Source organism: Eufriesea mexicana, unplaced genomic scaffold (genome assembly GCF_001483705.2).
Source record: "Eufriesea mexicana isolate 0111107269 unplaced genomic scaffold, ASM148370v2 scaffold497, whole genome shotgun sequence".
Taxonomy (NCBI): domain Eukaryota; kingdom Metazoa; phylum Arthropoda; class Insecta; order Hymenoptera; family Apidae; genus Eufriesea; species Eufriesea mexicana.
In genome coordinates, this window is record NW_016908638.1 from 233,461 (window position 1) to 251,503 (window position 18,043).

The 18,043-nt window shown below is 28.3% G+C and overlaps 1 protein-coding gene across 1 annotated transcript in view; it reads left to right on the plus strand.

Moving 5' to 3' along the window:
• LOC108545581 (cholecystokinin receptor type A) overlaps positions 1-14,121 on the plus strand; it is a 35,420-nt gene extending 21,299 nt beyond the window's left edge. Inside the window, exons 4-9 of the mRNA XM_017897276.1 lie at positions 683-868; positions 1,826-2,001; positions 8,267-8,491; positions 11,911-12,155; positions 13,136-13,266; positions 14,020-14,121. Of these exons, the coding sequence (XP_017752765.1) occupies positions 683-868; positions 1,826-2,001; positions 8,267-8,491; positions 11,911-12,155; positions 13,136-13,266; positions 14,020-14,057 (1,001 nt within the window). The 3' untranslated portion in view covers positions 14,058-14,121. The remainder of the gene's footprint in view (positions 1-682; positions 869-1,825; positions 2,002-8,266; positions 8,492-11,910; positions 12,156-13,135; positions 13,267-14,019) is intronic.
• The last annotated feature ends 3,922 nt before the right edge of the window (positions 14,122-18,043 follow it).

Below are 18,043 nucleotides of genomic sequence, written 5' to 3' on the forward strand. Positions count from 1 at the left end.
TTCACTTGCAATCTCGAGCGCAAAAATACAGAAACGATTTTTGAATAGTTAACACCTCGCTAAAGAATAAGGAATTCGTGTATTATATATGTACAAGATATAATATTTCTAGTTTAATATTATCGAAGACGATATATAGTTATGTACATATTCCGATTAGGTATATATAATCTATATATATATTAGATATTATATTTATTACTACAATTAAAATTAATTTATATTATTATCAAATATATACATATTACATATGTGTACCTATTGTAATAATTAAATTATGTATCTCTATTTACTTCATTATATCATTTGAATTATTAATTATATTAATTACATACAGATCAATAGGTCTTGTGTTAATTAATTAATTACTCGTGTTTCCACAAACTTCACTAAAAAGTCCCCCTTTTTTAGCTAAAGAAAAGTTCACAAGACTTCTAGATAAATGATGATAATATTTCCAACGTGACTGTACAAAAATAACATCAGATATAAGATTCCTGTTGATCGATACTTTTGAAAAAGTATCTCTCAGCTCGATCTCAAACGTTTTTCACTTCGTCATTGCAACTCCCAACTTTTTCAATGAAACCTAAAAGCACCGTTGGCTCCGACATTTCAGCTATCTCAACGACGCTCATTTATTTCAGGAGAAACTCAGAAAGTTCGACGTTTGGTGTTTCAGGGAGGCGTAAGTGTCGTGAAGAATGGCCAAGCGTCGCCACAGAACAAGCTTACAATATCTTTCTGGATGGAACGCTTCTTCTAGTTCCACTGATCATCATGAGCATGGCTTATTCTCTGATTGCGGCGAAACTTTGGCGAGGATTACGGCAGGAAATACGGGAAACATCGAGCTGCCAACAACGTCGTAAGTATCGATTTGAATATTATTCTCAGTCAAACTTGTTCGTTTGATGCCAAATAATTACATCGCGCTTTTTGACGACATTACGAAGCTATGAACCTGTGTGAGATCCGCCCTGTATAGATTACAGTTAAAAATATAGATTACAGACTACAATTCAAGTAGAATTAGGATGTATGAAATTATAAAATTGCTGCTGTAGATGTGGTTTGAATGGTCAGGTTCCGCAATTGAAAGAACGAGTAATTACGAAAAATTCTAAAGGCGCGGAACGTTTGAAGTTTATGCTTTAAATTCTGCGTTTCTGTAGCTTTTCAGTGTTTTCATTTCCAATTCTTTTCACCATTCTACTACAGTTTACTTAATTTTGTGTGAAACAATTTAATTAAACAAAGGGAAAGATAATTATAATTTCGATTGTAGTTTAAAATACAAACTGTACGATATCCTATCATTATGCTATGATATCAGATGCAGTGTAGAACTCTCTGTTTCGTGATATTTAATTTCTATAAAATGGGTTTCCCTTCCTTATACAAAGGTACACGCATTTTATCCCAAAATCCAAAGAAACTATGAAATTACAGTTATTTTTCAAAAAATGTGTTAACTTCAACGTACGCTTTTAGAAATGTATATTTTTCAAGATACAGAAAATTCATAAAGTATTGCAGGAATTATACGTACTAGACGAAGATAAGAAAGAATGATTATTATCAACCTTTGACTTGGTTTTGACAGATACGAATCACGAATTAACGTCAATTTTAGCAAATAATTTCAAAAATACATATATCTGATCTATTACATGCATGGAAAATTCGTCAAGGATTGAAGGATTAAGATTACAAACCCGATTAGAACTCGTATTAGACGAGAGTTCGAAGACTAGTAAGATAAGGATCGTTATCAGGATTCGATTTAGTTTTGATTGCTACAACTGACGAAACCGCATTGCAGTAGGGAGAACAGCATCCAGCAGAACGACTCGGAATTCAACATATGACAAGGATGATCGAGGAGCCAGTACCACTGTCGTCCTGAATGCCTCTGGCGCATCCTCGAGATTGAGGCGTGGATTCTCGTCCACTTCCCACGGATACTTTCATGGTGCTCCACAGGGAATACCGTCTAGGGTGAGAAAGTGACGACAGAATATCGTCGGGGGAAAGAAAGTGGGTCGTCAGATTTTGACTTACGAGGGGATTGGTGAGAGGTCACGTGAGCTTATCCTTAATCGCTTGCAAACCCATCGAAAATATCTTTGACAATTTTCTAGACGTGTTGAGCTGTATCGAATTCTCTTGAGAAGAAAAAGTATATATAGAAAAAATATATATCAATATATATATATACATATTTTCTATAGGGTGGTGAAAATAGGTTGTAGACTTTCAAAGTTATACTGTACTCGTGAAAAGTAGCAAACAATCTTTAATAAATTAATATATTCTAGGAGATCAATCTTTTCGGTGTAAAATCATTTTTATTATTATTATTTTTAATATTAAATATTCGAATATGGAATAAAAAATAAAAATTTCCGAACGGTAGTAAAATAAAAATTTTAATAGATACTCGTGTACAGAAAATCATTTTTATGCATGAATGTGAATGATGCAGAATTTAACAATCTTTATGAATTTTTTAAAATTAAATGTTGCATACAATGTTATAATTTTTTTTTCTAATTTATTTAACTATCTGTTGATATTATTTTAATTATTATCTACATTGAACTCACATTCATACGCTTAAATTGATTATTATGGATCTCAGGTTTGACTAAAACTAAAAAAGTCAAAAAGTGTTACTGTTATTTCCGGGACCAAAATAATTAATGGCCTAAAAAAAAATTTAGAAAATGGCGATTGCTTAAATTGCAATTCCAAAAATTTATCCTTATTTGTTTCAATTTCTACGATAATTATTATAATTAATATTATTATAAATAATTATTGTAAAGATATGATTCCCATTAATAGCACTCGCTATCAGTGAAAGAAGATAAGAAGGAAAAGCACAATATATACCCTTACCACTCGGGAGTTTTGAATTTCAGACTGAGAATTTCGGCCACTGTATTATTACCCATTTTGCATACGTAAATCTAATCCCATCTTAGTCTGATCTCGTTGAGCATTTCAAATACAAGCTTTCGTTGTGAAAATTTAATTCCTTCTTACGTAGTCAAAAATACAATAGATTTGATATTAATCCTTTGTACTTTGAAACATCGAGGATCTGCAATTAATTCATTCATTTCTTTCTTATTGACAAACATGAAAGGATGACTAGAACTTTTAATAGATTTTTAATAACAAGCGTATTTACAATTATGATATAATATTTTTCTTTTCAAAGCAAAATTTTTAGTTTCGAACCTTGCTACCGAGGCGTGTTAGCTGATTTCGCGTTGCTGGTCAATGGAATAAAGATATTCTTGTAATGCAAAGGGTTGAAACAGAGAACAGGAGTACAATAACAGCATAATTGTTGATATTGATTTGAAATTGAAAATCAGCTGCCCGATTCTGCGATTCGTACTCACTGTCGTCTGAATGTTTTATCATCTACGTACCCTTTCTGATGCTCTGTTGGCACTCGTGGTCGATCGTACTTATAATAGAGTTCGGTTAAATTTGCTTGAACCGAGCTAGAAACACGAGAGAATTGTTTGTCGATCTGTTTGGCTCGATAGCTGTATGGTACGGTTAGTAACATGTTCTTCAGTGACATTCAATGGTAGAATAAAGGAAATTAATCCTTTGGCAATCGAATTGTTTTAGAAAAGTCGCCAAAAAATTTCACAATTTTAATATCTATTTTGGTATACAATTATGATGTCTAATGAAGTTTCGTGATTAAAATTGTAAAGAAGTTAATGTTTCGCAAAATAGAAGTATACACGGTTTTGTACGAATTCAGAGAGTAAAGTGTGGGACCATGTCAACAGAGAATGAAGGAAATTTTGCATAAAATGGAAACAGTGTTAACAAGGACACGTTGAAGCTTAAGTTTAATCCTTCTGTCAATATTTTATTCCTGTAGAACGCCGATGCGAATTCTGGTTAGAGTGGAATAGTTTAATAACTTTTAAGGATGAAATATAATGGTTGTTACATTTTATGAGACATTCGTATGTTTAACTATTTGATTATATAATTAAAGTTGACCTAATTTGATGATTGATTATTTCTCTTTTTGGATTTACTTTTGTAAAATTATTTTTCCTTTATTTCTGTTTAAACTTTTACTCGTGTGTTGTTAATTGATTATTAAGTATCAAATATACTGTGTTACAGAGAATATCTCTCTTATGTAATCTGGAAAAAATACCGAATACTATATTATATTATATGGATTCTATTTTACGAAGTATTGTAGAAAGCTTGGAGTATCTACTGCTTGCTCCTTTGAAATTATCCACATGTTCTTGCCACACTGATACAAATTTAAATCCCATTGTGCGTGTTAAGTACACGTGGGAAGAAGTAAAATAAGTTAGCAGGATCAAAAGGGTTTTTAAAGCTTCGAGAAATCGTAAAATTGCTAGAAGAAAGTCTTTCAAATTTATTGTCAAACATATTTACCGTTCACTTACCTAAAGTTTTGTATTTTATATTAACTATTGGGTAGATTATAAACATTGGATATATAATATTACTATATCATTATTGATTTAACGTAAACTGATTTTTGGAATAAAAAAAAAAGAAGGAAGCGTAATATTTGATCATATCTGCTAAATTTCTTTTGCAAATCTGATGTGTTATTAAATTCGGTAATATTTAACAAATTTGATCTAAATAAAAACAGATGTTTGAGTATCGAAAACGGTTGCGTTTTGATATAGTAAATTTGTCTCTGCCGTAAATGTATAAAAGTTTGTTTCCCGAAAAGTATTATAGCTTATTCCTCAAGAGAATATGGCGATCTTGCTTCTCATGAATTTCAAAGATGGAGGTCTGTTTCAAAGATTAATTTAAAAATATCGTATATATAAATTTCAATTATTTTATTGTTTTTTTAATATTTGGAAATAAGATACGTTTTATTAATCTTCTCTCTATACTTGTAAATTATTGTATAGTAAAGCTCGATATAGGGACCTAGATATTAAGTAATAAATAAATACTAAATTCGCATAAGGAGTAATCAGTTTTAGTCAAATCTTTATGAAAGACGTGAATTTTATTACTTCCTCGAAATGGATACGCGTTTTGATACTGTTAAACCCATTTTAATTTTAATTAATATAAGGTATAATGGAGGTCTTTTATTCATACTTCGTTCAGAACTTAATACCATAAAAGAGCTTTTTTTTTTAATACGTGATGCGTGAACGATTAATTTTTTAACTTTCTTATCAACCATAAAATTGGGTTTCTTTTATGTGAAAAGTTCAAATAGACTTATCCTGAAATATTTTTGGTACAGTATATAACTGACGTATTTAATGTATTCTGTATTATTTGATTTATTTATTTATTCTGCTTCGCATTCACATTTTATACATTTATTCAGCATACACTTAGAAATAAATTCGATGTTTACAAATTCGTATTGGAAATCAATTTCACAATATAGGAATTTTAAATTATTGAAATTTTATGTTATTCTATCAATATTATAAAATTTTATACTCTTACTATAAATATTTAATAATACTGATTTTCAAAGAATAACAATTTTCAATTTCTTTATAAGCGTATGCTGGATAAGTTTGTCAAAAATAAACATAGATTATTAATTTTGTGTACAAGGAGACTATAAATTATCGAAATGTGAACCTTTCTATTAAGAAATTCTAAAATCGAGCTAACACAAAACCGAATTGTATCTTAGAAATATTTAAATCATTTAATAACTTCCATGCACAACCAACATTTGTTTGCGAAAAGGTTCATTTGCTTCTAATTAAAATACAAAATCATTTTTTCAATGTAACTTTGATCGATTTCATGTTACATTTTCCATCACAAATGACATGTTTGATGTTCTTGAAACTCGTGTGGCTGTCAGTGGGATACAAGCCGTTTGCAAACGAGATAAAATATTGCGTTCATTCGTTTCGTTAGACTTCGTTGAAAAATAAAATACCCAAAAGTATTCCATCAACTCTGAGAAAGAAGCGACGAGAGATAGTAAGTTTATGCATGGCTACTGTATAGCAACAACGTTGTTGAAGAGATGTAGATATTTGCTTATTTGTAGCCTCTTTAGGATGAAGAATAGTAGGTATTCTGAATATTCGTGAGAACTGCGAGTCACGTCTCTTTTGTTGTAATAAACATTGAAAATGTGTTTATATAGAAAAATTTGATACGTAATATTTTAATCTAATAGTTTTTCTGTCTTGGGAAATGACATTTATTATATCTGCTTGTTTGTTATTTTGGAGAATTTGATTAAATTTTCTGTACACTAGTATATTAATATTACTAATTATTACTATACACTAGTGATATTTATGTAATTGATTTATGTAAAATCTGATACGGTTCTCTAATAATAGTAAACTTGTTTATAGTTTTGGAAAATTGAACTAAACTTTGAACATATGAATATGTTAACTTTTAATAATAATGTATTAATGTTCCTGATTATTACTATATATTAGAGCTATTTATATTAATAATTCCTACATTGGTATCATTAATATTAATGCTTACTATATTAATATGTTGCAATGTGATGTAAAATATATTTTATTCAAGTAATATTTACACTCTGTAAATTTTATTTTTGAAGTCTTTATATTTCACTCACTGAAAAGTCTTATGAATTTAGTTAAAATTCGAACTTCCGCTGTCAATCACTTTCTAGGCTACAGTGTATAATCTTCGATGTATTGGTCGTATCGAAAGTTGAAATTGAAATATGGTACACTGAAAAGTCTTTTAAAGTTATTCCATTTGAACACTGAAATATGTTTCATATTCGGTTAAGCATATTCCTTTGGTTTCATTCCAATGGTTCATGAAATGGTTTCATTTATTTCATAAAAAATTTCACATTTCGTTAATTTACAACTTACACCTACGTATTTTATGTAATGCATTTATTAATTTTTATTTAAAATATATGAATTCACGTTCACCCTTTGTGGTGGGCAGATTTCTGCAGAGCAAATTTAGCAAATATATGGATATTAAAGTGTACAGAATTTGTTGAAACTGAATTGTGTTTAATACTACTTATAATACGTAAAAATACAAAATTTTTAATTTCTGTAATTTTCTGTAATTTTCTTTAGTTTTCTGTATTTTTTCGACTTGCGAATATCCTCGCTGCGGGGACATCGACCGCAAAGGGTTAACATCAAAATTTGAATGTAAATTGAAGCGGATTAAATAATTTTTCTAATGTTTCCTGTAACTCAGTTTAAACAGGTTTTGTAAATTTATTTTATTAAAACGATATTTTAATAAAAGAACATTTTTATTTAATTGATTTAAACAAGTCAATTTAAAAAGAGCAGTTTGCTACTTTTATCGTTATTCGAAAATGTTTGACGAACGACATTTTCAGACGAATTAACGGTTTTAGCTTTCACAATTGTGATTAAACTTTTGTCATTTTTATTTTTATGCTTCTAATTATTTATAATCATGCTATGACAGTTGCCAGTTACATAATTTAGTTTATACATATTAGACATATTTATACATATTTTAAATAAATATTGAAATTTGAAATTTTTATATTTTCTGAAATGTTGATTTTGCAAAACTTCACGTTGTTAATTCAACATGTTTTTAACTGCTTTCCAGATATACGCATTAAACATTCTAAACGCTTTGACCTGATCACATTTGAATTTTCGTCACGTCGAGTCTTGTTAGACGTATGTAGGTAAATGTAAATTTCACACACATGCTGGCTGAAAGTACACGTAGTAATATTGCGACCATTTTCTTTTTAAATCGCTCTCAGATGAAAAAGAAATAATCATAAAAATGAAAATTGTAATTTCCGAACTTTTTTATAATTCTTTGTACATTAACGAATTAATAGAATCAAAGAATTAATATAAAAAATGATACGAATAAAAGGTCAATTGATTAAAAAAAAAAAGATAGAAAACTACTGTACAATTAAAAATAATAAATCAAAACTAAAAAGTCACATCCATAGCAATGGAAAATTACATAGTATGTTACAGTATAAATAGTAATACTTGCTTTTCCCATAAATTCTAAAATTCATACATTTTTACAAAACAAAGACAATGATTAATTACTCGCGGACTTAAATTTCAAGTATTCTGAATATCTAGTATTTTTACTTGTCTACCTTGATATAATACAGTACATATAACGTAAGTAAATCGTAAACTTAACTAACACAGTGTCTATGCTAGGTATTAACCGGGTTATGTACGATTTTTCTAAAAAGGTACGTGTCCCACGTGGGATCTCCAGGGTTCTCACTGGAAAATGTCAAGGACCGGATTTTTCCCATGAATCGGGGGTACAGGTACGCAGCAATGGAAGTAGCTGCCTGTCCAGGGACATAAAGGATTCTTCCAGTGAAGAACAGCAGGATTCGAATTGTCCCTTCAGCAGACAACACGTTATACGCAGCAATTACATGGGAAAAAGTATCGAGGCCAAAAAAAAAGTAATTAAACTATACAAAATTTTTTAATTAATTCTAAATATTTATCATAACACGAAACATTTAGTACTTCTTATTCTTTCATAACTATTATCATTCATATATGTGATAGTAAATCAGATACGTTCATGCATGTAAATATTTGCCAATAATTTCTTTAGATAATTTGTAAAATTAGATATCCTAATTTTTAAAAATTTTACTTTTGTTAAATGTTTTAATTTTAAATAATACATCTTGTCGTAGATATTTTAATTTAAAACAATGATGGAAGAAGACATTTTAAATATTATAATAGATGTTTTAATTCCTTGGAATTTCTGTTTTATTCGATATTTTAATTGTAACGCAGACATTTAGCATAGGTAATTTAATTTCAATTAAGGTATATATTATAAGCAGCGTAATGTTTATTTTATTTTAATACGATTAAAATTTGTATCACATCCTGTTACTTTTACCGGAGTATTATAAATGTATATACGTGTGAGTTTTGATGACAGTATACTGTACAGACATTGTCTCTTGAGATATAAATTTGGTGAAATACTACCTGCATTCAAAAATATCTCATATGATGTCTAACAATGTGAACAATAGGAACGTGGATTGATATGAACACAAATATTTCATAATATTACGTCATTGCAGATAATGCTACTTACTATTTTCCTACTACTACTACTATTTTCATTACTATTTTCCCCAACCTCGTTTCAATAAAACTGTTTAGAGCTTCTTCGAAAGCCTCTTTCATGTCATAAGAAGGTTCCATTTCATTATAATTAATTCTAAATTTGTTCGTAGCTGACTTTCGTATACTAATTGGTGATTTACAGTAAGACAATTAGCAAGGCATTCTTTGTGTTATATATTATATACATTCAGCCTTTAAATCGATTCATACGTATATATGTACTACTTGGAATTAAAAAATTCTAAAAATTGCAAATTTAATAATTTTAAATAATCATGAAATTGAACATGTCGTCTTATATGCAACTTAATAGAGCAAATATAAATTTTTGATAACGTAGTAATGTTTAAGAAAAGAAAATTAAAGCAATAAAATGCACATGTAAATATAGTATCAACAAATACTGCTGTCTTTCAATATATACTATTGACATATCGAATGAGCCATTAGAGAATCCTTGTTTATATACCAAATTATAGTCACTCTCACCGAAGTTTTATCTGCGTGTCAGGGAAGTATTAAGCAAATAATATTTCAATCTATCGAGGATTGATACAACAACGGAATCCGTGATCGATAGTCACACATGGTAGCAACGTGTTTGGTCATTACATCGCCCCACATGCGTGGTTGCAATGTATCATTTCACGACAGGTAGTTATTACCGTAAAACGATTCTCTTGCATTTTGTATTTCATTATGTTATTCGAATTTTCATCGTCATTCATCTTTATTGTTTTAGATTTTCCTAATTTTATTTTCTATGATACTAGAATAGTGATACGAAACTGATATAAAATTATCGTGGGATTAAATGTATTCTTACTGTATTTTTATTTTTTCTGGTTCTCAAAAACAATAGCTTCTTATTATTTGTTAATAATTTTGTATTAATTTAATTAAATATTCCAGTCTCTTTAATTCTATTTTTATTTATTTCCATATTTAAAGTATGCAATTTGTAGTGTAGGAATTTTATAGTGTTCACAGGTGTAATATCGCAGAGTTAACCTAATATCATACTTAATCCTTCGCAATAGATCAGCTACATCAATCGTATATGAAAATTATATTTCAATTAAAATAATTATGCGATATATATTATATTCAGTTATACTACATTTTTTCAACACGTTTTAACATATGCAAATTTTGTATTTTCTTAAGAAATTTGTATAATTTTATTGTAAACTTTATTAAAGTTAAAATGCACATTTAACACCCTATTCATTATAAGGATGAATAATGTAAATGATATTTACACGTTTATTCTTAAAATATTCCAACGTCTTAATAACACAACGTTGTCAGGTAAAATACAATATGACGATGACTATAGAAAATTTGCTAATTCTGACATATCTCTGATACGCTATCACAATTTTCACAAATTCTCGCTTTCCCCACGCTGTGCTGTTTTCCTCAAAATTCTAACTTTTCGTGAAACATCAAACCATTACAATATTAAATTTAATTGGAAATCCTTTGTTCGTAATTTTCCCTGCAGTTATTCCCACACGTTATTATCTCATCTCTTGAAAAGGATGATCTTTATTCTTTGAACTTGCACAAAGAAGATCAAAGAGTAATCACTAGGTAGCTGGAAAAATATACAATAGTTTCGTTAGTGACTTTATCGTCTAACTATTTTATGTCATCTAATCCTATTTATTCAATTTTCAACGTGTAAATTAATGTGGTTTACATCTTGTTTAATTCGAGCTTCAGTAGAACCTCGATTACCTGCACTGATTAATATTAAGAGAACCGGATAATTGAATTTTTCGAATAACCGAACGATTAATTAGAATAGATATAAAATATCGGAATAAAATGAACTAACATAACATTAATAGATAATATAAACATTATCTTGCAAATCACATGGTACCACATAAAGTTAATTAAATTAACTAGCAGTATTTAAATAATTATTGCATGTTTTTAATGAGACGAAAAGTTTAGAAATATTTGAGTGAAGATGATGCTGAGGTGCGAGAAATTTCGCTATATTATTTTACCAGGGATATGAAATATTATAATGAACGTATCATATATCTTAAAAGAATAATTCTTAATTGAATTTCGTTTTTAATATCTACTCAAGTTACGATGTTTTATATTACAATATTCCTGGTGGAATAATTTTTTGATCATGCCTGTAACTTATTTTTTTCCATTTAATTAATTAAATTTAATTTCATGTTAATTAAATATTTTTTTAATTTGCCGTTTAATATCACTGTCAAAATATTAATGTATATAATAGATATATATGTTTTAATTTAAATAATTTAATTTTTTGTGATTTATCGTTTAATCAATTCATGTTCTATTACTCGTATATTTATGTTCATTCAAGACTTTCAAAAAGGAATATAATCTCCCATAAAATCCATGGAGCTGAAAATTGATTAAAGTTGATTACAATTTTTGTATAAAACAATTATTATTTTCTTTCACCTAAAAATATTCAGCAATTTTTAATATTAACCCTTAACACGAAATAAAATTTGTTTTATTCGCTCTAAAATCACAAATACAGAGGAAAGAAAAGGAATACACAGAAAAACACGATCTTTCTAGCAATCAATACCCGTTGTTTTAGTTATTTTATCTTTCCACAGCAGCCGTTGATCCAATAAATGTAATAAGTGCTCGTAGTGGCAGTATGATCGATTTTAGAGTGGAGCAGCTCTTTCTATGAAACAATCGTGATTTCCAGGTGATCAGGATGCTGTTTGTGATCGTGCTGGAATTTTTCGTTTGCTGGGCGCCGCTGCACGTGATGAATACGTGGTACCTTTTCGCGCCAGACTTGGTCTACTCGACAGTTGGGAGCACCGGGATTAGCCTAGTGCAGTTGCTGGCCTATATTTCTAGCTGCTGCAATCCTATCACGTACTGCTTCATGAACAGAAAGTTTCGACAGGCGTTCCTTGGCCTTTTCGACTGTCATTGTTGTTGGAGGTAAACAAGACCAGTTTATCCATTTAGCGTCTGTTCGAAATTTTATTTTATAGAAAATTTTGCCCTCTTCGTTTCGGTACCCTGTTTTATATCTCGAGACGTGTCAGCATCTGTCTTTATTCCTCGGCTGAGAATATTGACGTTTCATTCGCTTCACCTCGCTCGTTTTTTTCCTTTCCGTTTTCCTTTCCAACGTATCTCGTCGAATGATATCTAGACCAGTGTGGCTAATTTTTTTTCTCCCTATTCGATTATTTAATACAATAGATTTAATACCTCCTATGATATTAAGTATACTGTGTTCATTAGTAGTCACCCCGTTAAGTATGATACAGATCCTCTGAATTAAATCTGCAACTACTACTACATTGAATTAGCTTCATAAAAATGATAAGAAATGAGTTTTTGTATACTTCAAATCATTTTTATTAAAAATATCTGTAAATTACTGTTATCTCAAATTACTCCAAATTTATTCACGAAATAATATTTATTATTAATCAATTTATCAGGTTTCATGTTGTTCTACTGTTACTGTTATTAATATAGAATAATATACAAAAATATAATAAATATTTAATTAATAATACTAGTGGATGACGTAAATAATTATTGATGTAATATATCTATTTCTTTTCTCTTCGCTCTTTTAATACGACATTTGTTCTCTCTTTTACCATACATCACATAAAAATATGCAAACCATACCACAAGTCATTCATTACACGTATACCTGTTTCTCGTACAACGTAAAGTCGCTCCTATAAACATTCCATGCGTACATGCCACACTCATCCTTTCGCACAAACATCATGATATATTAAAATTTATGTTAACCATTACCACAACCGTATCGCAGAAAATTTCAAGCGTTTTCAAAATCGTTTGCATTAGTCCGGTTTCACCGTAGACTGAATCTCGTGTTCGTGTATGGATTGCAGGGATGAATTTGGAAATAAAAATTTTTGTTTTAAATTCAGAGTAGGATGTAGGAATAGCGATATTGCCATGGCGTCGATCAGAAATGCGACTCAAGCTGAAAACAATAGCGAGTTAAGCGGAAACGAATCGACAATTTACCTTGGGAAAGCGTCTCTTGTCACCAGATCCGGTACGTTATTCAATATTTCCTTCATTGTATTCATGGTGAAAAGAGTGGTCGTTGTATATCACTAAAAGCAAGCATTGTTTATTTTAATTCAATTCCGCCTCGAAACATTTCGAGAATATGAAATGTTGCTATAAATATGACGGAACAAGCGAATTCGAAGATAAATAATAAATAGAAAATTAAATAATGAAAATATTTCTAAAAATTTTGTTGAATAGTTTATTAACAAATCGGCTTGACGAGCGAAAATGTCTTCTCATTTTAAAATACAGTATGCATTATACATTTACAACGCAGTCATAATTTCATTTTAGCTATCGAATTTGCTATTAAATTTATTTGCTCATTTGATATATATTGCGTATAGATATGTTCATTTTTGTCGATATTTTCTTTGATTTATTCAATACTTATTCTTTATTTTATTTATTTTCAATTTTAATTCTATTTTATTTTCCATTTTTTAACTTGTTTCTATTTTATTCTGTATTTTCTAATTTATTTTTAGTTTATTGTTTATTTTCTATTTTATTTCTATTTAATTCTTTGTTTGTAATTTGTAGTATATTAGTTTTAGCCATATATCCATTCATATATTCATATAATAATTTTAGTACTATACCATACATGCAGAATAAAAATGAAATAAAAAATTTCATGTTTTCTTCTAGCACAATGTATAATTAAATTCCTCGCAAATCATGTCTGAAAAATGCAATTACCTGGCAAGATCATCGCTGGCTGTGTTTTCAGAGGTAGTACGACTCCTGGAGGAGGAGGACCGCGTCTAGTATAGGCAGAACGCGTGTTATAGTGAAAATTCGAGACCAAACGTTCCGTTGCTGCACACAGGCAACGAGCAGGACGATTTTTTCTTAAAAATAACTTGGCGTCCATCTACCGACAGGATTCCTTCGTCTCTCGAATAACGATCTATAGTGTTGTTCATCGAGACCAACCTGCGTGGACAATCTTAATTTCCTTTACGACTGACAACGGAAGGCAATACGTTCTGACTTTTTTCTTATCGTTAGCACTGCATTGTCATTCACTCACGTAGGTATCGTCTTTCTTGATATAGCAAGATATTTTGAGTTTTGTAATTATCGAAGAATTTTTTCTCCTGTATTATTCTGTATAACATATATATTGTTTTTAACCCTTTGAGTCTTGATTGTGTAACTTGAATATTACTATGATGCTATTTAAATTAGGTGTTATTACACTTTTCACGTATTGTTTAGTTTATTACTTAAATTGTATTTAAATTAAATATTATTATATTTTAAATATTATTACATATTACCATATCTTGGATATTTTCAGATATCATCAAATTTTAAATACTTTTTAGATATTATTAAATATTGCTGTATGTCAGATATTTTTAAATACCACTAGAATTTTGACATTTAAAATTTTGAATTTTAAATATTCTTATATTTAAAACGTCATAGAAAGTAATATATGTAAAATAAATCGTTGCACATTTTCGCGACATACTTTTCCGTTATTTTTGAAATTATTCGCGATTGCAATTTTTCCTGTCATTTCTCTTTAAAGTCATTCTATATTGTAATACAATGTATACAAGCTGGTGTTTCGCAGATATCGTATAAATTTTCTATGGAAATTTTTCACATCGTGTTATTCGTATTTTGCACCGCTGCTAATTTCATTAATTGATAAATTTATTTTCATGTACACGTATATCCTGAAATTAAATAAATTTATCATGAAAATATACGAGCGAATATAAATTCGCTAATTGCTTCAATCAAAAGTTGTTAATTTTCGCAATAAAGTATTTTATATTTTTGTCTTCCTTAATGATCTTACTTAATAGCTATGTACATGTAAAGTGTAATAGAAGGGTTTGGTTAAAAATATTTTCCATCTTACTTGATCATGACAGATAAATTATGGGAATTGCATTTTTTCAAAATAAATTCGAGATATTTTATAAAAATCAGTCATTTTCGTGATGTATAATGAATCCGTTTCTCATTGATGCATATATTTATATAGAAATTTAAATTCAAATTTATACAGAATCTCTTTGCTTCATTTTTAAATATTAATACCTGTAACCTGAATAATTATTCATGTGAATTCTGTTTATCGCAAAATCCATATAGTATATATGGGCATATCAATGTCAAAAATAACATAAATACATATTTGTAACGTTACTAATGTTATTAACACTGTCAGAAATTTTTACTATGTTACTATACATTCTAATTATTTTATATTTAGTTCATATTTACATACAGTGTTGCTTATAGTTATTTTACAGTTATTTTATGCTTACATGTAGTATTATTTCCATTGACTTTGTAGCTGTATAAGATATTTTACAGTAACGATTAGCACTGAAATGATCAACGACATATTTATTTTTAAAATACGGAAATTTGTATAAAGAGTGCAACAACAGAATCTAGACGATCATGTATATTATTATTTTATTGAATAACACATATAATTAGAAAATTAATTTATTTTAAAAATTCTTTAACTTAATAAAGTTGCACTTGCATGTTGCCAATATCAGATACTCACGTGACAAATTAAAAAAGGAATCACTTTCACACGAAGGTAGATTTCATCATATCTTAAAGTAATTTCCTTTGTATTACTTTTTCCATTACCCCGTCACTATACCATTCTTGTTTAGGCCAAGTTATTAGTTCTTGGAGTCATTTAATGAACGTCCACATCCATAATTAATAATGGAAAAAAACCAAAGAATTAATAATATTTTATTTCTTTAATTAACAATATTTTGTCAAATTATCGTAAAACAAAATTGAATAATATTATTTTTCTTTCTTAGATTCTTTATATATTTATTATTTATTACTTTATTTATTATTTGTTTGTTTCGGCGAAAAAATGATGCACGTGTATTCTTTCTAAAATGGAATCAATATATCAATATATCGATAAGTCCATATTTTTTAAAAATTATTTCATGTTAAATTGTGTCTTTACAAATATAACAACGTGTGTTTTTATTTACGTAAATTTTTCTCTGAAATTTTAACCTCATCCATAACTTCACGAAATGGAAGTTTTTATCGCGTATACCTCTTTTTTCCAGCCCCACTATTTGCTAACGTATTTTTACTCCGATTAATACAAATTTATATTGAAAAAAAATATATATTCTAAATGTCGAATTTCGTTTGAAAGTTTGTTAATCTTTCTATTTAGTTTTCCGCTTTAATTTTTATATTTATATCATAATGAAATAACGAATATAATAATACATATTTTGTATCCTTCATATGGGAAAAAATTGTGACTCAAAGTGTTAAAAACTATATAAAATGCGCGTGGTTTATATTTATATTTCATACATGTCAGTTTTGTGAAGAAAAAAAGAATGTATTTATTTTTATATTATATAAATCTGAGGTTGCAATTACTATCTAGCTGCCTGATTTCTTCGTCACCATGTCTGAACTATTATAAGTTGTTGATCTAGTCATAAGAACAAAAAGAAATATTTATTTGTTAAGGTGTAGTGATAGTTGATAATAAATTGAGTGGATATTTGTTAATAAAATATAAGAAGAAGCTTGATCGCTGAATTATGGAAAATAATCTGTACATGTAGATGTAGATAATTAAGATAATTAAGATTTAGTTGAGTGCTAACTTATTCCTTTTTATTGTATAATTTCGTATCGTTTAATATTTTTTAATGATTGAAAAGTTCGATTAAATGATCTTTGAAATTGGATAAGAAGATAATAATTTATATTTATTTTAATCATGCTACGTGTATAAATTTTAATGCGAAAATTGGATAAAATAATTATATAAATAATTATTGTCAGTAAATGCAGTTTCATCGTTAAAATTCGTTTTTGCTTGGTGCATTCTATTCTTCTTAATCTTGATGTAAGTATGGACAATTTCATATCATATGTAATCATTTTCATAATAGTAGATGTACACAATTTTAAATAGTAATTTTCTTATGCTGTATTCATTTTGTATTCCGTTTTATCAATTATATAAGATCTCAGTGATTATTCAATTATCATTAAGTACATATTTTTTTTTGTTTCAGATAAATATTCAATTTTACTAAATCTCCTTGTTCAATATTTATTTTTGGTATAGTCAATAGCAACTCAATTATTTTGTTTATGATGTCAGCAATATATTTTCATATAAATTACGTTTCAGTTTATTTGTACAATTTAATATTCTATGGTTTCTATTATATATTATATATCCATACATTTTACATGTCATATCAATTACATTTTGCTATTTCATGTCGTCCGAAATGAAATAAACGAATACTGTAATAAAGCTTTTAATACCAATTATTTTATCAATTATTTTGGAAATAAATGTTTATTAACCACCAAACGATATTCCTAATTTAATGTCCCGAAACGGATATTTATTCATTTATTTATTGAAAAAATTAAATATATTCTTAAATCCAATAAATCTTCCTGCTAGGGAGCATTATTTATCATAAATTTCTTATCATATCTTATTACAGAATTTCTCATTATTGTATAATTGGAATTGTCACATAATTCAAAGCTATTCAACAAGGTCGTATATTCACTTGTTATAGCTTCTGCGACAAAATATTTCATTTTTATTCGTAATTCGATTTGATACAGGAACAGGTATTTTATAACGAAGCAATTGATTAAACGTCGATCGTGCTTTATTCGACTAGAATTATACTTTAAATTGTCTTCTGATGATTGGAAACGATCGTTCGTTAATAAATAAAATA